At 44.4% G+C, this 24,652-nt stretch overlaps 1 protein-coding gene across 3 annotated transcripts in view; it reads left to right on the top strand.

Annotated features, from left to right (window-relative positions):
- The window catches only part of arhgap32b (Rho GTPase activating protein 32b), a 415,224-nt gene that overhangs the window by 318,223 nt on the left and 72,349 nt on the right, over positions 1-24,652 (top strand). For all 3 annotated transcript variants that reach the window (XM_078426922.1, XM_078426925.1, XM_078426924.1), the window contains one exon: positions 16,552-16,701. In XM_078426922.1, coding sequence (XP_078283048.1) covers positions 16,552-16,701 — 150 coding nt within the window. The remainder of the gene's footprint in view (positions 1-16,551; positions 16,702-24,652) is intronic.

Genomic DNA, 24,652 nt, shown 5'->3' with positions numbered 1-24,652 from the left:
GCAGGCCCTGCCTGAATGCATCAACACCTAGACAATATTGAGATGTCAGCTCATAAGTGGAAAGTAGTATCTGTGCCAGAAATCTGCGAGGCAATTACCTACTTCTTATATGTTTCTTATAGAAACATATAATAGTCTTAAGGAATTGGACAGACTAGATGCAGGAAAGATGTTCCCCATGTTGGGGGAGTCCAGAACCAGGGGTCACAGTTTAAGAATAAAGGGTAGGCCATTTAGGACTGAGATGAGGAAAAACTTTTTTACCTAGAGAGTTGTGAATCTGTGGAATTCTCTGCCACAAAAGGCAGTGGAGGCCAATTCACTGGATGTTTTCAAGAGAGAGGTAGATTTAGCTCTTGGGGCTAATGGAATCAAGGGATATGGGGAAAAAGCAGGAACGCGGTACTGATTTTGGATGATCAGCCATGATCATATTGAATGACGGTGCTGGCTCGAAGGGCTGAATGGCCTTCTCCTGCACCTATTTTCTATGTCTATGTTTTCGATGTTTCAATAAACGAGCATCTAACCGTGCACTGTTGAAGTTAAATGCCATTACCATTGCTGAGCCATTCGCAATCGATATCCTGAAGAATCACCATTGACTAAGCATTCAAGTGAACCAGCCACGTAAATAATGTAGTTACAGAGCAAGTCAGGGGATTATTGGTATTGGTTCATTATTTCATGTACAGAAATACAGTGAAAACTTTTGTTTTGTGTGCTCTCCAGGGATATACTGCAATGTGTGACTTACCTTCAACTGCCCCAATGCCCTTTTATTATCTACAGGACACGTCAGGAGTGTGCTGGAATACTCTCCAATTGCCTGGATTAGTGCAGCAACACAGTTTAGAAAGTTAGACGTTCAACGTTATCCAGGACAAAACCGCCGGCTTGATTAGCAGTAACAAAAGGAACCCTGGAAGAACTCAGAGACATGGAATTGTGCAAATTAAGTGCCGGAGTAACTCGACGGGTCAGAGATGCTACTTGACACGCTGAGTTACTCCAGCACTCTGGTAGAACTCTGTGGATCAAGCAGCATTAGTGGAAGCAAAAAATGTAAGTTGATGTTTCAGGTCGAGATCAGTGTCTTGACTCAAAACACCAACTTATACCTCTCCTGACAACATCAACTTCGTTCGGGCATTTGAAGATGGGCAGCAAATGCTGGACTTGCCAGCGATGCGGAGATCCTGAAAACTAAATAAATAAAAAAGAATTGCAGAGAAGGATGGATGGAGGGCGCTATATAAGTGCATGTGACATTTTTACTTGCTGGACACTGCAGCAAGTCAGTCAAAGATTGGGAATCCGGTGACAGGTGACGTTCAGAGATGATTAAATATTACAAGTATGCAAGTAAATGTAAAAATGTGTTGAAACAAATAACTTTACATTTAAAATTAAAACACACATGGTTGCAAGGACTGGATGGCTTGAGTTGTAAGGAAGGACTGAATAGGTTGTGACTGTTTTCCCTGGAATGAGGAAGGGTGAAGAGTGGCAATAGAGGTTTGTAAAATCATGAGGATGATCACAATTAGGAATATTTAAAACCAGAGGGCATAGGTTTAAAGTGAGAGGGAAAGATATAAAAAGGACCAGAGAGGCACGTTTTTCCACACAGGGTAGTGGGTTTATGGAACAAGCTGTGGATAAAGTTGTAGAGACAGGCACAATTATGTTTAAAAGTAGATAGACATAAAGTGCTGGAGTAACTCAACGGGTCAGACAGCATCTCTGGAGAAAAGGAGTAGGTGGCGTTTTGGGTCGAGACCCTTTTTCCAGATATTTGGATAGGCACAAGGAATGGAAAGGTTTAGAATTGTGGCGGCAGACAGAACGATGCCGGTGAGCGAGCTAATGTCTCACCTCTCGTGCCCCTGGAGGCTCTCTGGGTATTCAGTGGTCAGCCGCGGGAGGCCTCCTGAGGCAAGGAGGCAGCGTGGTGGCCTTCTGACACAAGGATCGGCGGAAGAGACGCAGCACGGAGCGATGGAGCAACAGTTGAGGGCACAACACATCGCATGGCCAGGACGACCCATGCAAATCAAAGCCAGTGCCACCACCAGGACAACATGCCTTTATGGCCAAGATAGGACAAACATTTTTAACAACTCTGAACTAGAAGGGTACATTGATGGTGCTGGAGCCATGGTGACTCTTGTGTATACTGCCAGAGTATAATCTTTTATTTTACACTCTTGTACTTGTATGGTTGTGCCTAGGATTGTTTGTGAAATGAATGCAAAATATAATTGCAGTGTACCTAGGTACATGTGACAATAAAATACCATTGAACCATTGAGAATGGGCAAAATGCAGGCAAATGGCACAAGCTCAGGAAGACTTGGTTGTGATGGACTAGTTGGGTTGAGGGGCCTGTTTCCAAGACTAAATCAAGAAAAACTACTATCTGACTAAATTCCTGTTTGAAAAGTCCTATCCTTGTTCTCCAGGTTGAGAACTTCCCCCGAATGTCTGGTTGTCCGTTCCTGCAGTAAGTGTGAGTCAGCACAAGTAGAATCAGAGTCGAGATCCTCCAACGTCATACTGGAGAATGTCAGCAAGACTTTACACCACTGTTAACCCCACATGGAGTTGAGTGACAGAACAGTGTGACACTCTGATGGCATCTGTTACTCAACGTCCCAGATTTAGAGCGGAACCACGTGAATCTAAGTTGGGGGGTAGTGTGAATTGTGAGGAAGATGCAATAAGGCTGCAGGGTGACTTGGACAGGTTGTGTGAGTGGGCGGATACATGGCAGATGCAGTTTAATGTAGATAAGTGTGAGGTTATTCACTTTGGAAGTAAGAATAGAAAGGCAGATTATTATCTGAATGGTGTCAAGTTAGGAGGAGGGGGAGTTCAACGAGATCTGGGTGTCCTAGTGCATCAGTCAATGAAAGGAAGCATGCAGGTACAGCGGGCAGTGAAGAAAGCCAATGGAATGTTGGCCTTCGTAACAAGAGGAGTTGAGTATAGGAGCAAAGAGGTCCTTCTACAGTTGTACCGGGCCCTGGTGAGACCGCACCTGGAGTACTGTGTGCAGTTTTGGTCTCCAAATTTCAGGAAGGATATTCTTGCTATGGAGGGCGTGCAGCGTAGGTTCACTAGGTTAATTCCCGGAATGGCGGGACTGTCGTATGTTGAAAGGCTGGAGCGATTGGGCTTGTATACACTGGAATTTAGAAGGATGAGGGGGGATCTTATTGAAACATATAAGATAATTAGGGGATTGGACACATTAGATAACATGTTCCCAATGTTGGGGGAGTCCAGAACAAGGGGCCACAGTTTAAGAATAAGGGGTAGGCCATTTAGAACGGAGATGAGGAAGAACTTTTTCAGTCAGAGGGTGGTGAAGGTGTGGAATTCTCTGCCTCAGAAGGCAGTGGAGGCCAGTTCGTTGGATGCTTTCAAGAGAGAGCTGGATAGAGCTCTTAAGGATAGCGGAGTGAGGGGGTATGGGGAGAAGGCAGGAACGGGGTACTGATTGAGAGTGATCAGCCATGATCGCATTGAATGGCGGTGCTGGCTCGAAGGGCTGAATGGCCTACTCCTGCACCTATTGTCTATTGTCTATTGAATGCAAATGAGTGGTGGAGAAGGATGGAGGAGCTTTGGTGATGAATCACTGACCGGTCACGGACGAGTTGAGAAAGTGAACAGCAGCTTGTGATTTATTGCAAGGAGGTTGGTGTTTAAACAAAGAGGCTTTGTTCTCAATGTACATGTGAGGCTGCACCCGGTGTACTGTGCAGACAAGAAACTGTAGATGCAGGAACCTTGAACAAAATACAAAATGCTGGAGGAACTCATCGGGTCAGGATGCTTGTATACACTGGAATTTAGAAGGATGAGGGGGGATCTTATTGAAACATATAAGATAATTAGGGGATTGGACACATTAGAGGCAGATAACATGTTCCCAATGTTGGGGGAGTCCAGAACAAGGGGCCACAGTTTAAGAACAAGGGGTAGGCCATTTAGAACGAAGATGAGGAAGAACTTTTTCAGTCAGAGGGTGGTAAAGGTGTGGAATTCTCTGCCTCAGAAGGCAGTGGAGGCCAGTTCGTTGGATGCTTTCAAGAGAGAGCTGGATAGAGCTCTTAAGGATAGCGGAGTGAGGGGGTATGGGGAGAAGGCAGGAACGGGGTACTGATTGAGAGTGATCAGCCATGATCGCATTGAATGGCGGTGCTGGCTCGAAGGGCTGAATGGCCTACTCCTGCACCTATTGTCTATTGTCTATTGTCTAATCCTGGACTTATTTGGGTGAGAACAGCTAAATGCCACTGATTTTCTTGGGAATTGGCAGCAGGATTCAACCGATGAAAATAATCAGATTTATTTTTTTATATATAATACTTGAGGGATAAATATTGATGTTGAGAGCTCCCTATTCATTTTTGTAATATTGCCACGGGGCTTTTACATCCACTTGAGAGGCAGCTGGGTCTTGGCTTAATGAGTCATTCAAAGAGAGAGACTCTCCCACATTAATATTACAGGTAACTCAGCCAAGGTGCTGTGTTTGAATCATTTGAGAAGAAAATAACTTCAGACCAGGGGGAGTAGTTGCCATGAGTAGTTGCCAGGATTGATGTTCATGGAGGCAATGGGGTCCGTTGTGCATTGATCAGAAGGGAAAGTGGAACGTGAGAGTGGTCAAGTGAGAACCATAATAACAGCCTATGAAAAACTCTACAGATGTGTAAAAGGGAAAATATTAGCAGTGGTAATGTAGGTCCCTGAAGAGTGAGGAATTATTGTGGGAAATAAGGAACTAGCAAAGGAATTCAGCAAATATTTTATGCCGAAGGTAGACACAAAATGCTGGAGTAACTCAGCGGGACATCTCTGGAGGGAAGGAATGGGTGGCGTTTCGGATCGAGATGCTTCTTCAGACTGATTTCGGGGTGGGCGGGACAGAGATAGAATGTAGTCGGAGACTACACACAAATATTTCCTACACACAAATATTTTATGCCTGTCTTCACAGAAAAAGACACAGAAAGCCTCCTGTGACGGAATGTATGTCTGAACATTCATAGGAATGTAATGAAAAGGACAAAGTGATTAAAATATTCATTTTAGCACAATGGATGAATCCTGAAAACTTAATGACCTAAATTTCCAAGCGATGCCTATGCGAACAATTAGTTGTATTTTCTAACATTCTGTAGATTCTGGAACAAATTAGAAAGGAGCAAATGTCACCGCACAATTTAAAAAGGGAGTGGAAGAGAAACTTGGACTCCGAAGACCAGTTAGCCTGAAATCAATAGGAGGGAAATGCTGGAATATATTCTTAAGGAAGTGCAAATAGGATACTTGGAAAACAAAATAAGACTGGGCAGAGTTATCGTGGATTTATGAATGGCCATTTTGACATTTTTGTGGATGCAGAAACAGTAGATGATGGTGGTAGCAGAATGAGCTCAGGGCACTTCCAGTTTCCAGCCCCGCCACCTGGAGGCTTCTGCTATGGGGCCACACCATGAAAAGCTGCCGATCCCAACCAAGGAACAGCTACCACCTGGCCACATAAAAGTTAAACATTGACTGAAACAGCCACCACAGCAGCGTGTGAGAATCCCCAGGGCACACAACATAAGCGGAGACCCACAGCCATCAGTTCAATGTCCGGGCCACACACATACTCCTTCACCGTGATGTGACCAGATTTGTACCGACCGCTGTCACTCTCTCTGCAGTCCCTGTCCGCCTAAACAGTCAGAAAGCCGTCCACACTCGCACTAGACTCCGGGATGTCCTCATGGACCTTGTCCCTGCAAAACACCGAGATCACTGCACTCACGGCACTCTCTCCGAGCCCCCACCAGTGCAGGCAGCACGGCCATCTTGTTTTTTTGACGACCTCACATTCCCCACTGTGATGGACTTATACATTCTTTCCTCCTTTTCTCCCGCTGTCGGGGCAATTAAAACGTCTGCAGTCGGAGTGATCGAAGCTCCTGCAATCGGGCCGATCGAAGCTCCCGCAATCAGGACAGTCGAAGCTCCTGCGGTTGGTGCTCCCGCAGTCGATCCCTAACAAAGGGACCGCCAGCTCCACGATGTCAAAGCCGCAGTGCAAACGGAGATACGACAAAAAAGTCGCATCTCCGTCGAGGAAAGAGATAAAAAAGGTTTCCCCCACCCCCACATAATACAAAAACTAAAGGTGCACTAAAAATATACAAGTAAACGCAGACCAAAACAGTACAAGACGAAACAGACAAGACAGGCTGTTGGCGCGGCTCCATGCCTGGCGCCTGCGCTCTCGTGTGTAATATGTCCCAAGGTTTGCTAATAATATAATGCTAGCTGGCACTTTGAACTGTGAGAAGTATGCAGAGGCTTTGGGGGGATATAAACAGGCTAAGTAAATGGACTATGACATCTTGAAAGAATATATAAGAAAAAAATAAGATGTTATACATTTTGGTGGAAAAAAATAGAAACGTAAAATATATTTTTTATATATATTAAAAATTAATGGTTGTTAAAGTTCAGAGGCGATGTAAAGCCAGCAAAGTCTGATCAAGGATAGTCCGAGGGTTATCAAAGAGGTAGATAGTAGTTTAACACTGCTCTCTGGTTGTGGTAGGCTGATTCAGTTGCCTAATAACAGCTGGGAAGAAACTGTCCCCAAATTTGGTGGTGCACTTTCACACTTCTATACCTTTTGTCTGATGGGATGATTATACCAGCATTGTACCAGCATCAACTACTTCCACCGGCAGCTCGTTCCATTTACCCAACACCCTCTGTATGAAAAGGTTGCCCCTCTCACCTTAAACCTGTGCTCTCTAGTTCTTTATTCCCCAAACCTGAGAAAAAAACTCTGCATTCATCCTATCTATTTCAACAAGATTTTATATAGCTCTATACAATTCCCCTTCGTGTTACTGCAGTCCAAGGATAAAGTCCTCGCCTGCCCAATCTCTCCCTATAATTCAGGCCCTCGAGTCCGGATAACTTTCTCGTAAATCTTGGGGCGGAAAGCAGTGACATTTCTCTTGAAATCTACTTCTGACGGATGAAACATTTCCTTTTATAATCCAGGATCATTTTTCAAAAGAAGTTCACTTGTTAAATGCACCAAACTACATGACCACTGGGGCAATCGGTAGTCTTGGGGACTGGTGGCTGTGGATAGAGCTTGTATGAGTAGGTACAACTCATGAGGAAACAGTAATCGCACTGTCACTGTGAATGCAGAGCTCCCGTTCAAAAGGTTCAAAGCCAATGGTGCCGGGTAAGTGGTGTCGGCTGCTGCTGAATTGCTGGACCTTAAGCAATATCCATAACGACATGTGATGCATCAGTCTGGAAACCCCAGATACCTGTTCACAGTAAACAAGTAAATGAAAGAGTAGCACAGGGAGGATGAGACAGAAGTGTGACTGCCTGGTAAGAGGAGGAGTTTAAGTGTTTAACATCAAGCAGCATACGTCAGGACTGTGTGTTTAAAGGCAAAGGCGCTATTGCATCTCTGGGGTGCATAGAGGTGAAGATTCATACACCTCCCAAAGTACTCTGTACGGTTGCATATGCTGCAAAATATTCCATCTGAAGTTGTACTTCAAATCCACTGCGAGTAGCAGCTTGAAAGTTTAGGCAAAGGGGTTAAAGTAGACCACATTTAATTTCAATATTCCATGATTTTGATTGCCAAATATTGGCTCTTGTTCTCTTAATTTGAGTCCATTTAATTCCAGGATTACTTTCACATCTGCCAGTGTCTTTCATACACCACCTGAATTTTAGGTCTCTTACCATGATGTTGATGCCAAATTTAGTGATGTATAAAGTTAGCTATGTCAAATTTCAGTGTTGGTGTTCATCTGAACTATGGCAGACACCCAACAACACATTTGTTGTTTGCAATCCATTTACGGCATAGTTGGTTTGTGATATTTTCTCCACAGATCACAAGTATTCTTAGTTTATAAATGCTACAGTTTGGTTGAATTACATCACGACTAATGTGCTATAATAGTTTGGATTTTCAATAGTTGAGTTACAACATTGTATGGTAAGATTATAATATATCAAGCAGGTTACAAAATAATTAGTGTAGTTAGATTGTAATAGTTACAGTATGTAGACAAATCACTTTTATAATAGTTTAGTGATAATATTATTGTAGTGCAGTTATGTTTTAGGTTCTGTGTAGGAGGAAACTGCAGATGCAAGTTTATACAGAAGATAGACACAAAGTGCTGGAGTAACTCAGCGGGTGAAGAAGCATCTCTGGAGAAATGGATGGGTGACGTTTCGGGTCGGAACCCTTCTTCAGACTTCAGAATTTTAGGTTCTTTTGATCCAGGTTTAACTTTATTAGGTGGCACAAAATATAGTAATTTGTGTTGCAGATTAATGTGGGTTATTTAACTGAGATATCCTTTCACCGCTAATGGGCGGCACGAGGCATGACAATAGAGTTGCTGCATTACAGCACCAGAGACCAGGGTTCAATCCTGAGTACGGGTGCTGTCTGTCTGGAGTGTGCGATCTCCCTGTGACTGCGTGGGTTTTCTCTGGGTGCTCCAGCTTCCTCCCACTCTCCCACTCTGGATGACGTTTTCAGACTCCTGAAGAAGGGTCTCGACCCGAAAGTCACACATTCCTTCTCTCCAGAGATACTGCCTGTCCCGCTGAGTTACTCCAACATTTTGTGTCTACCTTTGATTTAAACCAGCATCTGCAGTTCTTTCCTACACAGGCTTGTTGGATAATTGGCTTTGGTAAAGATTATAAATTGCCCCTAATAGATAGGATAGTGCTCGTGTGAGGGTGATCGCTGATCGGTACGGACTCGGTGGGCCAAAGGGCCTGTTTCTACGTTGTGTCGCTAAAGTAAAGTTTAATAAATTACCGTGTCTTTGGGTTATGAGTGAGAAAGATCCTGTAGATTTGTGTTGAAAGCTGAGTGATTTCCTTCAGTATGATTTGAATGTGAACTTGGATTTTTATAACCAGGGACCAATTCCCTCAGCTGCTTAAACAATTGCTTCACTTGTAAAATAATTTTGTAATCTTTTTATTTCTTCAGCGTGTTGTGCTGCACTTTGGAATGTGTGCATAGCTGTAGTGAAGCTGGTGCACCTCACTGCCTGACCAGTATTACTTCCGCAACGCAAACAGCTGCTGTTCTCCCATCCCTTGGGTTACTGCAGTCTCATGAATGTCCTGGCTTTCTGATTGCTCCATTGATTCCTGCGGATCACCTCTGAGCTCACAGTCACATCTGAACAAACAGGAGAAAGTTAGCAGCAGTTCCTGAGACTTGGACTGAAATTGAGAATGGGCAGTGGTGGGAAGAACTGTACTGCAGGTACTGTAGCATCCCCCAGCTCAGAGCTGTGATCACAAGGTTGCTTTTTGGGGCCTCCTTCATTTATATTGTTTGTTGATGGGAGGGTTTAACAGAAGCTGTCTTAATGATGAATGTTAGTATAGGCGTCATGTCCATTTAGGAAGTCATAGGAACTGTTGCTCCTGTCTCTTACAGTTTATTATTAAAACTAATTTAGGATGAATTGTTACTCTGGTGTGCCATTGTATGCCTGCCTCATCGCTGGCTGGGTGGATGTGGGTATCTATTACAGTGGTTGTTGGGTGGTGTTTTGTTCCCATTGTGCTGGTCTGGTGTATGTTGAGGGATTCTGCATGTTACGTTGCTTTTTGAAGTAAGAAGAAATGTCCTTATTTCTGTCTACCATTTGAGTTTATCCTTCAAGAGTGGATACTGTATCTCTATCACATGGTTGTTTGGGTAAAACAACTGTTTCCTGATTTCTGTTGTGTTTTTTGCGATGGGAAATGTGTCCAGTAACACTATAATCGTGTTTGGGTGAGAAGGAAGTTCTGTGTCTCTAATGTTGTTGTCTGGATGCAGAGTGACTTAAGCGTTATAACTTTCACCCTCATTATGAGGCCCGGCTGATGTTATTTACTACTCTTAATACTTTACAGATCCATTTCTAGCAGTGGATAACTGTGAAGTGTTATTAGGATTAGTAATGAGATTTCAGTAGTAGGTTATTTATTATACTAGGTTTATTATCCTCACCCTGTTCTGTGCATTATTCTCAATGTCAAAACATGCAATTAAAAATTTAGGTATTAGATTAATTTTGTTTTTTTTAACTACCTTGTTGAGAAATGGAATGAGAACCTAATTAACCTTCCCCACCTACCTCAGGCATTTCATCAGGAGAACAGTGAGCTGTGACACCAGTCTTGTGGTTTCTCGGTTTTGAGACAATCAATTGGTTGCACAATGAGTGACGCTACTGTCTCAAAGCTCCAGCGGGCTGGTATCAGTCCTCACCTCTGGTGCTGTCTGTGGGGACTTTCCACCTTCTCCTTGTGACCACCTGTGTTTGCTCCCACGTCATACAGCGGGGAAACAGGCCCATTGACTTCGCCGATACCTGCCCCATCTACACTAGGACCACCTGCTCATGCTCAGCCCATAACCCTCTAAACCTATCCTATGCATGTACCCTCTAAATATCACTCAAAAGTTATGATAGTACCTGCCTCAAACTACCTCTTCCAGCAGCTCGTTCCAGATACCTTCCACCCTTTGTGTACAATGAGTACCTCTTGGGTTCCGATTAACTCTTTACACCCTCACCTTAAATCTATGTCCATTGGTTCTCGATTCCCCTGCTCTGGGCAAAAAAATCTGTGCATCTACCTGATCTATTCCTCTCATGATTTTGTACTCCTCATTCTCCTGCACTCCAAGGAGTCTTGCTTAACCTCTCCCTATAGCTCAGGTCCTCGAGTCAATTCCAAACCTGCTCATATCATCATATCATATATATACAGCCGGAAACAGGCCTTTTCGGCCCTCCAAGTCCGTGCTGCCCAGTGATCCCCGTACATTAACACTATCCTACACCCACTAGGGACAATTTTTTACATTTACCCAGCCAATTAACCTACATACCTGTACGTCTTTGGAGTGTGGGAGGAAACCGAAGATCTCGGAGTAAACCCACGCAGGTCACGGGGAGAACGTACAAACTCCTTACAGTGCAGCACCCGTAGTCAGGATCGAACCTGAGTCTCCGGCGCTGCATTCGCTGTAAAGCAGCAACTCTACCGCTGCGCTACCGTGCCGCCTGCTAGTCAGTTGGTTAGCCGCTGTGAATTTGCTGAGTTGTGGCTGAGCGTTAGAATCCGGGGAGTGGGGGTGGGAATGTGGGAAGAATAGAAAGGGATCAGTGTAGGATGTGAAAATGACTGCTGAATAGATGACACAGCAGAACCAAAGGGCCTCGTCTCTGTGCATAATAAAAGGCTTACTGAAACGTAGATCTCTGTGTTCTCTACTTCAGCCATATTTTACATATATTAATAGGGAAAGATTGCTTTGTTGATTCTATCCAGGAAAGTTAGATGCATCCTGTGGTTCATTTTCATCTTGATGCCCTAGAAGTTTGCTTATCTTAACCAATCCTATCATCATATTGTCTAGTTAAATGTTTTAGTGCCATGTGTATTGTGTGCAGTTTGATCTCCTAATTTGAGGAAGGACATCCTTGCTATTGAGGCAGTGCAGCGTAGGTTCACGAAGTTAATCCCCGGGATGGCGGGACTGTCATATGAGGAAAGATTGGAAAGACTCGGCTTGTATTCACTGGAATTTAGAAGGATGAGAGGGATGTTTATAGAGACGTATAAAATTTTAAAAGGACTGGACAAGCTAGATGCAGGAAAAATGTTCCCAATGTTGGGGGTGTCCAGAATCAGGGGCCACAGTCTAAGAATAAAGGGGAGGTCATTTAAAACGGAGGTGAGAAGAAACTTTTTCACCCAGAGTTTTGAATTTGTGGAATTCTCTGCCACAGAAGGCAGTTGAGGACAATTCACTGGATGAATTTAAAAGAGAGTTAGATAGAGCTGTAGGGGCTAGTAGAATCAATGGATAAGGGGAGAAGGCAGGCACAGGTTACTGATTATGGAAGATCAGCCATGATCGCAATGAATGGCGGTGCTGGCTCGAAGGGCCAAATGGCCTCCTCCTGCACCTATTTTCTATGTTTCTATGAGTGGTAAATGGCAGCAGGACATGAGCAGATTGTTGAGAATACAGACCTCTCGAATGACCTGTGTCCCGCAAACTATTAACTACATCATGGGTGCAAAATTGTGGATCTGCAGAAGGTCTCACAATCACTTCACAAATAAACACGCCTGTGACATCTGCTTGCTTGTTTTGGAGGCCAGTAATGCTCCAGCCATGTGAAGGCTATACTTGGATACAAGTGGGCCAAGGTCATTAACTGGGCCAGAATGGGAATGAGAGTGCAGTTCTTTTAATAGAACAAGCACAATTATACAAGACTGCATTGATAAAGCCTACCATTTATTTCTGGAAGCTACAGTGGATTTGTCTACCTTGTGCAATCGTCACAGTGTGAAGAGGCCCAAGATCACTCATTAATCTTCTGAATTGCTAGCACTACTAATTGAATGATGGGCTGTTGGGAGAAAAATTACTTCAACATGGTGAGAACAGAAATTCCTTCCACTTGAGAATTCATATGAGATGCAGCATGTATCACTCAAACTCAACAAATGGTGTGTGGTTTTTCCCAGGCCTAAAATGCACAAAATGCTCAGATTATTACGGTGTACTTTGACACCATCCACTCTTGATGTATCAAGCTTCAGGATTTATTTGTGGGATATGGGTTTTGTATCCTGAAATGCTCTTGAGCGGATGGTGGTGAGCTACTGCCTTGAACCACTGCAATCCTGATGAAGGTACTCCAACAGTCTGTTGGGCAGGGAGTTCCAGGGGCATGACCTGGTGACAATGAAGCAATGGCAATTTTATTCCCAAAGCAGGATAGTGTGCAACCTGGAGAAACCTGTGGTACCAACTACTCTTGATCACCTTCCTTGCAAAGGTCCCAGGCTTGGCTCTTGGAATAGATAGAGTGTACAATTGCAGTACATTTATAGCACCCTGAAGGGAATTATGGGTTGGCTATCGATGGGGGGAGGCATTCAAGAAGGCTGCCTTGTTCTGTGTGGTACTGAGTTTCTTGAGTTGAGTTGGCACTGCACTCATCCAGGCAAGTGGATAGTATTCTATTATAAGCTTTGATGAGTCTAGTGGGTGGTGGACAAACCTTACAGTATCAGAAGGAGACTTATTAATTGCAGGATACCCAGGCTCTGACCTGCTCTTGCGGCCAGTATTGATGTGGTTGGTCCAGTGGAGTTTTTGGGCAGTGGTGACCCACAGGTTGTTGATGGTGGCAGTCTTGATGATGGTAATCTCATCTATATACTAAAACTCTCGTTTGTTTGTTTGTTTGTTTGTTCCTGAACTACAGCCAAAACGTTACACGATAGCGCGACAATTTTAGGCTCACCTTATTTACCGTCGTCCCTTTGGTGCTAATGAAAGTTTCATTGAAATCGGCGTTATATTTTTAAAGTTATTCACATTTTAAAGTTTAAATTTATCTCCTAGGGAGGGAAGGGGGATGGAGGGAGGGTGGGGGTGGAGGGAGGGGGGGAGGAGGGAGGATAAGGGGGGTTGAGGGGGATGGAGTGGGGGAGGGGAGAGGAGGAGGGGAAGGGTGGGAGGAGGGGGGTAGGAGAGGAGGAGAGGGTGCTGCACCAATGCAGGAGAGGTTTGGGCCCAACGGGTCCACTTGGTCTAGTTGAATATTAAGGATAAATGGTTAGATTCACTCATGTTGTAAATAGTGATTGTTTGCAGTGTGAATGTTACCTGCTACTTCTCAGCCCATGCCTGAATGTTGTCTAGGTGCACTGTAAGCAGACACGGGATGCTTCAATTGCGGAAGAGGCAACAGTTATGTCATGCTTTCCTGTTCCTTGTAAGAACAATCCATTGGCTTTTAGAGCACCACCTTAATCCAGTGCTAATCCAGGAAGTTTAGCTCTCGTGTTCTGGCGACATTCAGTCATATAACATATAACATATAACAACTACAGCATGGAAACAGGCCTGTCCGGCCCTACCAGTCCACGCCGACCATTCTCCCTGACCTAGTCTCATCTACCTGCACTCAGACCATAACCCTCCAATCCCCTCCTATCCATATACCTATCCAATTTACTCTTAAATAATAAAATCGAGCCAGCCTCCACCACTTCCACCGGAAGCCCATTCCATACAGCCACAACCCTCTGAGTAAAGAAGTTCCCCCTCATGTTACCCCTAAACCTTTGTCCCTCAATTCTGAAGCTATGTCCCCTTGTTGGAATCTTCCCCACTCTCAAAGGGAAAAGCCTACCCACGTCAACTCTGTCCGTCCCTCTCATAATTTTAAAAACCTCTATCAAGTCCCCCCTCAACCTTCTACGCTCCAAAGAATAAAGACCCAACCTGTTCAACCTCTCTCTGTAGCCTAAGTGCTGAAACCCAGGCAACATTCTAGTAAATCTCCTCTGTACCCTCTCCATTTTGTCGACATCCTTCCTATAATTTGGCGACCAGAACTGCACACCATACTCCAGATTCGGCCTCACCAATGCCCTGTACAATTTCAACATTACATCCCAACTTCTATACTCGATGCTCTGATTTATAAAGGCAAGCATACCAAACGCCTTCTTCACCACCCTATCCACATGAGATTCCACCTTCAGGGAACAATGCACAGTTATTCCCAGATCCCTCTGTTCCACTGCATTCCTCAATTCCCTACCATTTACCCTGTACGTCCTATTTTGATTTGTCCTACCAAAATGCAGCACCTCACACTTATCAGCATTAAACTCCATCTGCCATCTTTCAGCCCACCCTTCCAAAAGGCCCAAGTCTCTCTGTAGACTTTGAAAATCTACCTCACTATCAACTACTCCACCTATCTTAGTATCATCTGCATATTTACTAATCCAATTTGCCACACCATCATCCAGATCATTAATGTAAATGACAAACAACAGTGGACCCAACACAGATCCTTGGGGCACTCCACTAGACACTGGCCTCCAACCTGACATACAATTGTCAACCGTTACCCTCTGGTATCTCCCATTCAGCCATTGTTGAATCCATCTTGCAACCTCACTATTAATACCCAACGATTTAACCTTCTTAATCAACCTTCCATGTGGAACCTTGTCAAATGCCTTACTGAAGTCCATATAGACAACATCCACAGCCTTGCCCTTATCAATTTCCCTGGTAACCTCTTCAAAAAATTCAAGAAGATTAGTCAAACATGACCTTCCAGGCACAAATCCATGTTGACTGTTTCTAATCAGGCCTTGATTATCCAAATAATTATATATATTGTCCCTAAGTATCTTTTCCATTAATTTTCCCACCACAGACGTCAAACTAATAGGTCTATAATTGCTAGGTTTACTTTTAGAACCTTTTTTAAACAAAGGCACAACATGCGCAATGCGCCAATCTTCCGGCACCATCCCTGTTTCTAATGACGTTTGAAATATTTCCGTCATAGCCCCTGCTATTTCTGCACTAACTTCCCTCAATGTCCTAGGGAATATCCTATCAGGACCTGGAGACTTATCCACTTTTATATTCTTCAAAAGTGTCCGTACCTCCTCTTCTTTAATCATCCTGGTTAAGTCAGACCTGCGGGTCAGTGACCAAGGCAGCGACTGTGGCTGAGTCTTTCAACGAGCCTCACCCAGTGGTAGTGTAAGAAAATAACTGCAGATGCTGGTACAAATCAAAGGTATTTATTCACAAAATGCTGGAGTAACTCAGCAGGTCAGGCAGCATCTCAGGAGAGAAGGAATGGGTGACGTTTCGGGTCGAGACCCTTCTTCAGACCCAGTGGTAATTGTGTTACAGCTGAAGGTGCCCACTGTGAAGCAGATTAGCATTTACAGCGGAGACTTTACTGCAGCGGTATTACCCAGCAATGTGGAAGCACTTTTTGTTTTATCATATCATATCATATATATACAGCCGGAAACAGGCCTTTTCGGCCCACCAAGTCCGTGCCGCCCAGCGATCCCCGTACATTAACACTATCCTACACCCACTAGAGACAATTTTTTTACATTTACCCAGCCAATTAACCTACATACCTGTATATCAAAAAATACTTTATTCCAGTAATAAATATTTACAAAACATTTTCTTTTCAAAAACTCCATCCTACATTCCCGGAGGTTATTCATTCAATACAGATATTCATTGCCAGATTTACACAGAATCCCTTCCCTTATTTGGAGGGGCGTCTCCACCACACCCCGCCCCCCATGTCCAGCAGCGGAGGACCCTAGACTATGGTCCTCCCCCACAGGGCCTTGGCGTTGGCTGCACCAAGCTTCAGTGCGTCCCTCAGCACGTACTCCTGCAGTCTGCAGCGGGCCAGTCGACAACATTCCCCGACGGACAGCTCGCTCCGCTGGAAGCTCGGGCAGACCAAAGAGCGTCTTTCACCGAGTTGATGACCTTCCAGCAGCACTCGATGTAGTTTTGTTAAAATTACAGATTCATCTTTAACCCATTGAACTAAATTCCCTCTTTTTTTTGATCAACAGTTTCCAAAAAGCACGGCAAGCTGATCACCTTCCTACGCACCTTCATGAAGTCGCGACCCACCAAACAAAAGCTGAAGCAACGAGGAATCCTGAAGGAGCGAGTGTTTGGCTGTGACTTGGGCGAACACTTGCTCAACTCTGGTTACGATGGTAAGCACCACAAGTAGAGCAGTCGCACAGTGAGGGGTCTCCAGGAAATACCTCCACCTCGCTTAGTCTCCCGATCTGTAACGTAAGCTGGGCAGGTCTATTGAATTACAAATCAACCTGAATAATTCCTTTTTTAAAAATCCGGATGAATGATGTTAATCAATGTGTGTGTCCCTTTCTCGCTGAGGAAGCGTTCAGTCCAGAGAACCTGCAGTTGTGCTTGGTTGCATCAGTTTTTCAGAATTATCTTTATCAAAGTAATGAGAGACGTGCTGTTGCAGTAATTAAACTTCAACTCGTCCAAAACGTTGCTCATTTTCTAACTAGTCCTAGATGAAGCAGAGCAGTCTAGCTCCGCAACCTTGTTTCATTATCAGGTGAGATTGTGGCTCTCCTACGACATAACAGCATCTCCTGTCATTTCGGAATACACTTTGTATCAATATCAAATTTGAAGTGAACAAATGACCTAACAACATTTTCTGTTTGTTGGAGAATTTGTAAAATGTCACCGAGGGTGCACAAAAATGCTTCTCAACATCTGGAAGGTCTTGTGGCCATTGACTTGCACTGGCTTCCTGTTGAGCAACAACATCGTTGTAGATATAAAACACAAGAGACTGCAGATGTTGGAATCTTGAGCCAAAGACAAACTGCTGGAGGAACTCGAGGTCAGGCAGCATCTGTGAAGGGAAATGGACACGCAATGTTTTGAGTCGAGACCTTTTTTCAGAATGGAGATAGTATGATATGATTATAGATAGTGCGTTTAATGAATAGTCACACTACAAGTTCAGAAAATGGATAGGGGATCAACAGGAGGGGCAGTAAATGTAGGCAGATCGTGCGGGAGTTCATGTAGTCATTTCCCCCTCAAACAGGTATACCCTTTTGGATGCTATTGGCGGGTGGGGGAATAGCCACATTTGTGGCTCCAAGGTTTACGGTAATGCACAGCAGGGGAGGAAAATGTCTAAGTGAGCCACGGTAGTGGAGGATATATTAGTGAGAGGAAGAGACTGATTTCGACGGTTGAAGCGAGACTTCAGTGTGATCTGTTAGAATAGAATAGAATAGCCTTTATTCTCATCCAAAAACATGTTTTTGGACAAAATTCCGTTACCCACAATCAACAATAGGAAGCAATAAAAATAAAGCAATAAAACACACAATCACAAATCCAACATAAAACAAAAAACATCCATCACAGTGAGTCTCCTCCAGTCACCTCCTCACTGTGATGGAAGGCCAGAATGTCTCTCTTCCCTACCGTCTTCTCCCGCGGTCAGGCTGATGAACTTGCCACGTCGGGGCGGTTGGGACTCTGAACATTGAAGCCCCCGCCGGGCGGAGAAGTTTCCGCGGCCTATTCCAGGCTGCGCCGGATGGTGAAGGTCTGCAGCGGGCCGACTCAAGCCCCGCGATTTGGGGAGGGCGAAGACGCTGCGGCTGCCGGAGCTCCCAAGGTCAGCCCCCACCCAGGGACCTGCGAGCCTCCGACGTCCACGTGGCCCGCAGCCGAAGCCTCCAGAGCCTCCGAAGGCGAGTCGCAGCCGCACTCGCAGCGCCACCACAGCCTCCGAAGACAGCCAGCTCCGCAGATGGTAAGTACAGTCCGGTCTGCGAACCAGAGCCCCAGGTGGTCCCAGCTGGATGCCGCCAACTCCAGGTGTTAGGCGGATGGTAGGCCGCAGCGGGAACGGGGACACGACCCAGAAAAAAGGTTGCTTCTCCGTCCGGAAGAGACTCCCCACCCCCCCCACCCCACATAGCACACAACCACAAAAAACACTACATCACATCCAAACGCTTACAATTAAGACAAAAAAAACACAAAAGACAAACGGACTGCAGGTGAGCCGCAGCTGGTGCCACAGTCAGGGATCTCTTGGATTAGGCACAGAAACGTTCTGAAGGAGAGGGAGAACGGCGGATTTTGCAGTGCACATTGGTATTAACTGCAAAGGTTGAAAGATAATGAGATCCTCCAAAATAAGCTTGGGGAGTTAGGCAGAAATTAAAAGGCAGGAACTCTAGACTGCTAGGTTTATAAGCTCACGATTACTCCCCATGCCACGTGCTAGCGAGGGTAGGAATAGGAGTATAAAACACGTCAATGTGTGGCTAAAGCTGTCATGTGGGAGGGGGTTTGGCACTTAGATTGTTGGAATCACTTCTGGTGCAGGTAGGATCAATACTAGAATAACATGTTGCATCAAAACTGGAAGAGGAATTGTGCAGTTGCAGGAATGCTTGCTCACTACTTTAGAAGATTTTGGCTAATCTGGCTTGGCTTGGCTTGAGAAGCATGCAGGTAGTGCTGCATATTGTGAGAGTGACTCAAATATCGAGGATAAATTAAGCATGTGCATGTCCAGTGGACATAGCAAGAGGATTTGAGTTTAGGAGCAGGGAGGTTCTGCTGCAGTTGTACAGGGCCTTGGTGAGACCGCACCTGGAGTATTGTGTGCAGTTTTGGTCTCCTAACCTGAGGAAAGACGTTCTTGCCTTAGAGGGAGTACAGAGAAGGTTCACCAGATTGATCCCTGGGATGGCGGGACTTACATATGAGGAAAGATTGGATAGACCGGGCTTGTACTCGCTGGAATTTAGAAGACTGAGGGGGGATCTTATAGAAACATATAAAATTCTTAAGGGGTTGAAGAGGCTAGATGCGGGAAGATTGTTCCCGATGTTGGGGGAGTCCAGAACCAGGGGTCACAGCTTAAGGATAAGGGGGAAGTCTTTTAGGACCGAGATGAGAAAACATTTCTTCACACAGAGAGTGGTGAGTCTGTGGAATTCTCTGCCACAGAAGGTAGTTGAGGCCAGTTCATTGGCTATATTTAAGAGGGAGTTAGATGTAGCCCTTTTTGCTAAAGGGATCAGGGGGTATGGAGAGAAGGCAGGTACAGGCTACTGAGCTGAATGATCAGCCATGATCATATTGAATGGCGGTGCAGGCTCGAAGGGCCGAATGGCCTACTCCTGCACCTATTTTCTATGTTTCTATGACAGAGCAGACAGAGGCAGGACAAGGAGCATGGGAGGGTTGGCAAGGGTTGGCAGGATCAACTGCATTTAATTTACTGCAAGCAGCCGCACAACTAAATCAGATGAACCTCGAGCATGGATCACCACATTACTACAATCACAGAAACATGGTTGAGAGAAGGGCGGGACTGACAGTGAAATGTTCCAGGATAGAGAAGATTTAAAAGTGACAGGGGGAGATGTGAAGGTTAAGGAGGGGTAGGATCACACAAGGGAGAGCATCACATCAGCACTGAGAGGATATCCTGAGATATCCAATAAGGTCATATGGGTAAAATATCGAAATAAGAGAGTGACGCTCACAATCTTAAACTTACTTAGGTCTCCCATTAGTGAGCAGGAATTAGAGGAGCAGATTTGCAAGCAATATTGACTGGGATTATTTTTATGCAAGGGCTTGGAAGGGGCAGCATTTATGTGTGCCCAAGAGAATCTTTTGGAACAACATGCAGATTGTCCTGCTTGAAATGGGATAGTACTCGACCTTATTTTAGGAAGTAAAACTTGCAAGTATAGAAATTTGGGAACTTTGGGGACAGTAACTGTACATTTCTGTACATTTCAAGGTAGTTCTGGAAAGAGATAAAGTTTGTCCCCACTTTTAGGCCGTAAATTGGGATGGTTTATTTCAGTAGTGCAAGAGCATACCTGACAAAAGAAGATTCAGGATCAGTTCCTGTGGATTGGAGGATAGCTAATGTTATCCCACTTTTCAAGAAAGGAGCGAGAGAGAAAACGGGGAATTATAGACCAGTTAGCTTGATATCGGTGGTGGGGAAGATGCTGGAGTCAATTATTAAAGAGGTAATAACGGTGCATTTGGATAGCAATAAAAGGATAAGTCCAAGTCAGCATGGATTTATGAAAGGGAAATCATGCTTGACTAATCGTCTGGATTATTTTGAGGATGTGACAAGTAAAATGGATGAAGGGGAGCCAGTGGATGTAGTGTATCTATACTTTCAGAAAGCCTTTGATAAGGTCCCGCACAGGAGATTGGTGACTAAAATTAGAGCACATGGTATTGGGGTAGGGTGTTGACATGGATAGAGAATTGGTTGGCAGACAGGTAGCAAAGAGTAGGAGTAAACGGGTCCTTTTCAGAATGGCAGGCAGTAGCGAGTGGAGTGCCGCAAGGCTCGGTGTTGGGGCCGCAACTGTTTACCATATATATTTAATGATTTGGATGAAGGAATTAGAAGTAACATTAGCAAGTTTGCAGATGACACAAAGCTGGGTGGCAGTGTGAACTGCGAAGAGGATGTTAGGAGGTTGCAGGATGACCTGGACAGGTTGAGTGAGTGGGCAGATGAATGACAGATGCAATAATGTAGATAAACGTGAGGTTATCCACTTTGGCGGCAAAAACAAGGAGGCAGATTATTATCTCAATAGTAAGGGGGAAGTGCAGCGAGACCTGAGTGACCTTGTACACCAGTCACTGAAGGTTGGCATGCAGGTACAGCAGGCAGTGAAGAAAGCTAATGGCATGTTGGCCTTCATAACGAGAAGATTTCAGTAAAAGAGTAAAGAGGTTCTTCTGCAGTTGTATAGGGCCCTGGTAAGACCACATCTGGAGTATTGTGTACAGTTTTGGTCTCCTAATTTGAGGAAGGACATCCTTGTAATTGAGACAGTGCCCATTGCATTTTCACATGACTTTTAAGTAAGCCTCAGTATTGCTGACTAATTACTTGATTGATTCTAATGGTAAAACGAGGAAAGCGTTAATTGGAACCTGATCTTGAGGAATGCAGCCGGGCTGGTAGTGTGATTAGCATTTTGGGAACAGTGATTCAGCTTCAAGGTAATAATGAAAAGGTACAAGGGCAGGCTGGGAATGAAGTTTTGAATTTGGGAAAGGCCAATTTCAATATCATGAGACAGAATCTAGTAAATCTAGGCTGGGAGAAGATGCTAGTAAATTTACAATTGAACTGGGAATCTTTTTAAGTTCAGAGCCAACTTGTTCCCATCAGGATGAAGGATACAAAAGGATCCAAAGACGTACAGGTATGTAGGTTAATTGGCTGGGTAAATGTAAAAAATTGTCCCTAGTGGGTGTAGGATAGTGTTAATGTACGGGGATCGCTGGGCGGCACGGACTTGGTGGGCCGAAAGGGCCTGTTTCCGGCTGTATATATATGATATGATGATATGATATGATGATAAGGAAACCAAGTGTAAGGAACCTGGTTGTCAACAGGGCAATGGTGCGTTGGGTGTGATCCTGGTTATCATTTTATAGGAGGGTAAACTGGAGAGGGTGCAGTGCAGATTGAGCAGGATGTTGTGGAGTTAGAATGTTTCCGTTATAAGGAGAGTCTGGATAGGCTGTGTTTATTTTGCTTGGAGAGGAGTATTATTATTATTATGAGTGAACATGTGTCTCTGGCGCTGTAAGGCAGCAACTTTACCGCTGCGCCACCGTGCCACCCTCGAGCTGCTAATCCATTTTCTCAACGTCACAGAGTTATCCTATCATGGACCAAATGATCTTACAGCTTATCTGAGGCCGAACCTTTCCATACGTTTTGACTTACTTGAAATTTTATTGGTCCAGCCGCATGTTGAAATTAAATTTCTCATTTTCTTGTTCAATTTCCTCTGTGGTCTTAAACTTTAGCTCCATAATTCCTTCAATTCCAAGTGTGTGAACTGTTCTAAGACTAGAGTCATGCAGTTGTATAGCCCAACTTGTCCATTCCAAATAAGTTGGCATAATCGGCTAGTTCTATTTGCCCAAGTTTGGCCCATGGCCCTCTAAACCTTTCCTGTCCATCTATCTGGCCAAAGTCATAATTGTATCTTCTTCAGTGCTCCCTCTGGCAGCTCATTCTAAATGCAGATTATCCCCTGTGAAAAGTGCCACGATGTCCCTCTCCCCTGGCACTCTAAGGCAATGCACTCTAGTTTTAGAATCATTCACTCTTGGAAAAAAATTGTGAGGGTTCACTTTGTCCATGTCCTTGTGATTTTGTATACTTTAACAAGATCACTCCTACACTCCAAAGAAAAATGTCGGCCTATCCAGCCTATCCCTGGGATACAGGGATATAGTTTAGGTATTAAACTGGAGCAATCTAAAACTAGGAGTTTAATGTTCAACAGCTGTTTCTAAAAGAGGACAGCACTCATATTTTTAAAATTAATTCTTGGTGTGTGGGCATCAAAGGGAGAGCCAGGATTTATTTCCCACCCCTAACTCCAAGAAGATGGTGATGAGTAACCTTGCATATGTTCTGCAACGCACCAAAAAGATACGTTCCAATGAGAAAGAAAAATTGCCACCGAACATCCCATCATTAGTGGTTAACTAAAAATGTTAATGATATATTACATTTAAAGAAAAAAACACAATGATCAGTAGGACAGAAGATTAGACAAAATCTAAAAAACGGTAAAGAATGACTAGATGATTATGAAGAAAAAATCTCAACGCAGAATAAAATAAAAGTAGTAATATACAAGCTGAAAGTAAGAGTTTCCGTTGGTATTATAAGAAGTTATTTATGCGAGCTTAGTCCTGTAGAAAGTGAATCTGGAGAATTCACATTTTGTATCATTATAAAGGAAAGAGTAACAACCCAGAAATAACTGAATCAGATTGTATGGGGAGGGAGAGAGGGAGGGAGGGAGAAACTCGTCAAAATTGCAACCACTGGGGAAGTGGTACTCAGCAAAATGATGGAGCTATAGGCTAACAAGTCTCCTGGGTCCTGATCAACTCCAGGGTCTGAAAAACAGACCTTGTGTGATAATTGATGCTTTGGTTTTCATTTTCAATAAGTCCCTAGATTCAAGGTTGCAGTTCCTTTAGATTGGAAAAGAGAACTAATTTATTCAAGAAGCAACACTAATTATCTGTCACGGAAAATTAAAGAGGATACTTCGAAAAATTCAAGCTTATCTCGGCAAAGTCCGCATGATTTTGTGAAAGAGAAATCATGTCTCACCAATTTTGTGGAGGAAAATAACTGCAGATGCTGGTACAAATCGAAGGTATCACAAAATGCTGGAGTAACTCAGCGGGTCAGTCGGCATCTCTGGAGAGAAGGAATGGGTGATGTTTCGGGTCTCGACCGGTCTCGACCCGAAACGTCACCCATTCCTTCTCTCCAGAGATGCCTGACCCGCTGAGTTACTCCAGCATTTTGTGATACCACCAATTTTGTGGCGTTCTTTTAAAAAGAAAAATGAATGGTGGAGAAAGGGGAAGGTGCCCTCCATAATGTTTGGGACAAAAACCCACCATTTATTTATTTGCCTCTGTACTCCACAATTTGACATTTGTAATAAATGATGGGTCTTTGACCCAAACATTATGGAGGGCACTGTAAGTTGTAGTCTTACAGCACATAAACAGAACTTTTGCCCATCTCATCCACGCCAACCATCGTACCCAGTCCAGTATGGGCTACACTCACCCCATTTACCAGTATTGGACCGCAGCATTCTCTGCCTTGACAACTCAAGTGTTCATTCACATATTTGCCAATGGTGAGAGAGCCCACCTCCTCCACCTGTGTTCCAGATTGCAACCACCCTCTGGTGAAAGATATTTCCTCAGATCTCCACTCAACCTCTTACTCCTTCCCTTAAACTGATGGCGGCACGGTAGCGCAGCGGTAGAGTTGCTGCTTTACAGCGAATGCAGCGCCGGAGACTCAGGTTCGATCCTGACTACGGGTGTTGCACTGTAAGGAGTTTGTACGTTCTCCCCGTGACCTGCGTGGGTTTTCTCCGAGATCTTCGGTTTCCTCCCACACTCCAAAGACGTACAGGTATGTAGGTTAATTGGCTGGGTAAATGTAAAAATTGTCCCTAATGGGTGTAGGATAGTGTTAATGTACGGGGATCGCTGGGCGGCGCGGACTTGGTGGGCCGAAAAGGCCTG

This window comes from Rhinoraja longicauda, chromosome 32 (genome assembly GCF_053455715.1).
Source record: "Rhinoraja longicauda isolate Sanriku21f chromosome 32, sRhiLon1.1, whole genome shotgun sequence".
NCBI classification, from domain to species: Eukaryota; Metazoa; Chordata; class Chondrichthyes; order Rajiformes; family Arhynchobatidae; genus Rhinoraja; species Rhinoraja longicauda.
The sequence above is the reverse complement of the archived record's forward strand: the minus strand, read 5'-3'. Positions and strand labels throughout refer to the sequence as shown.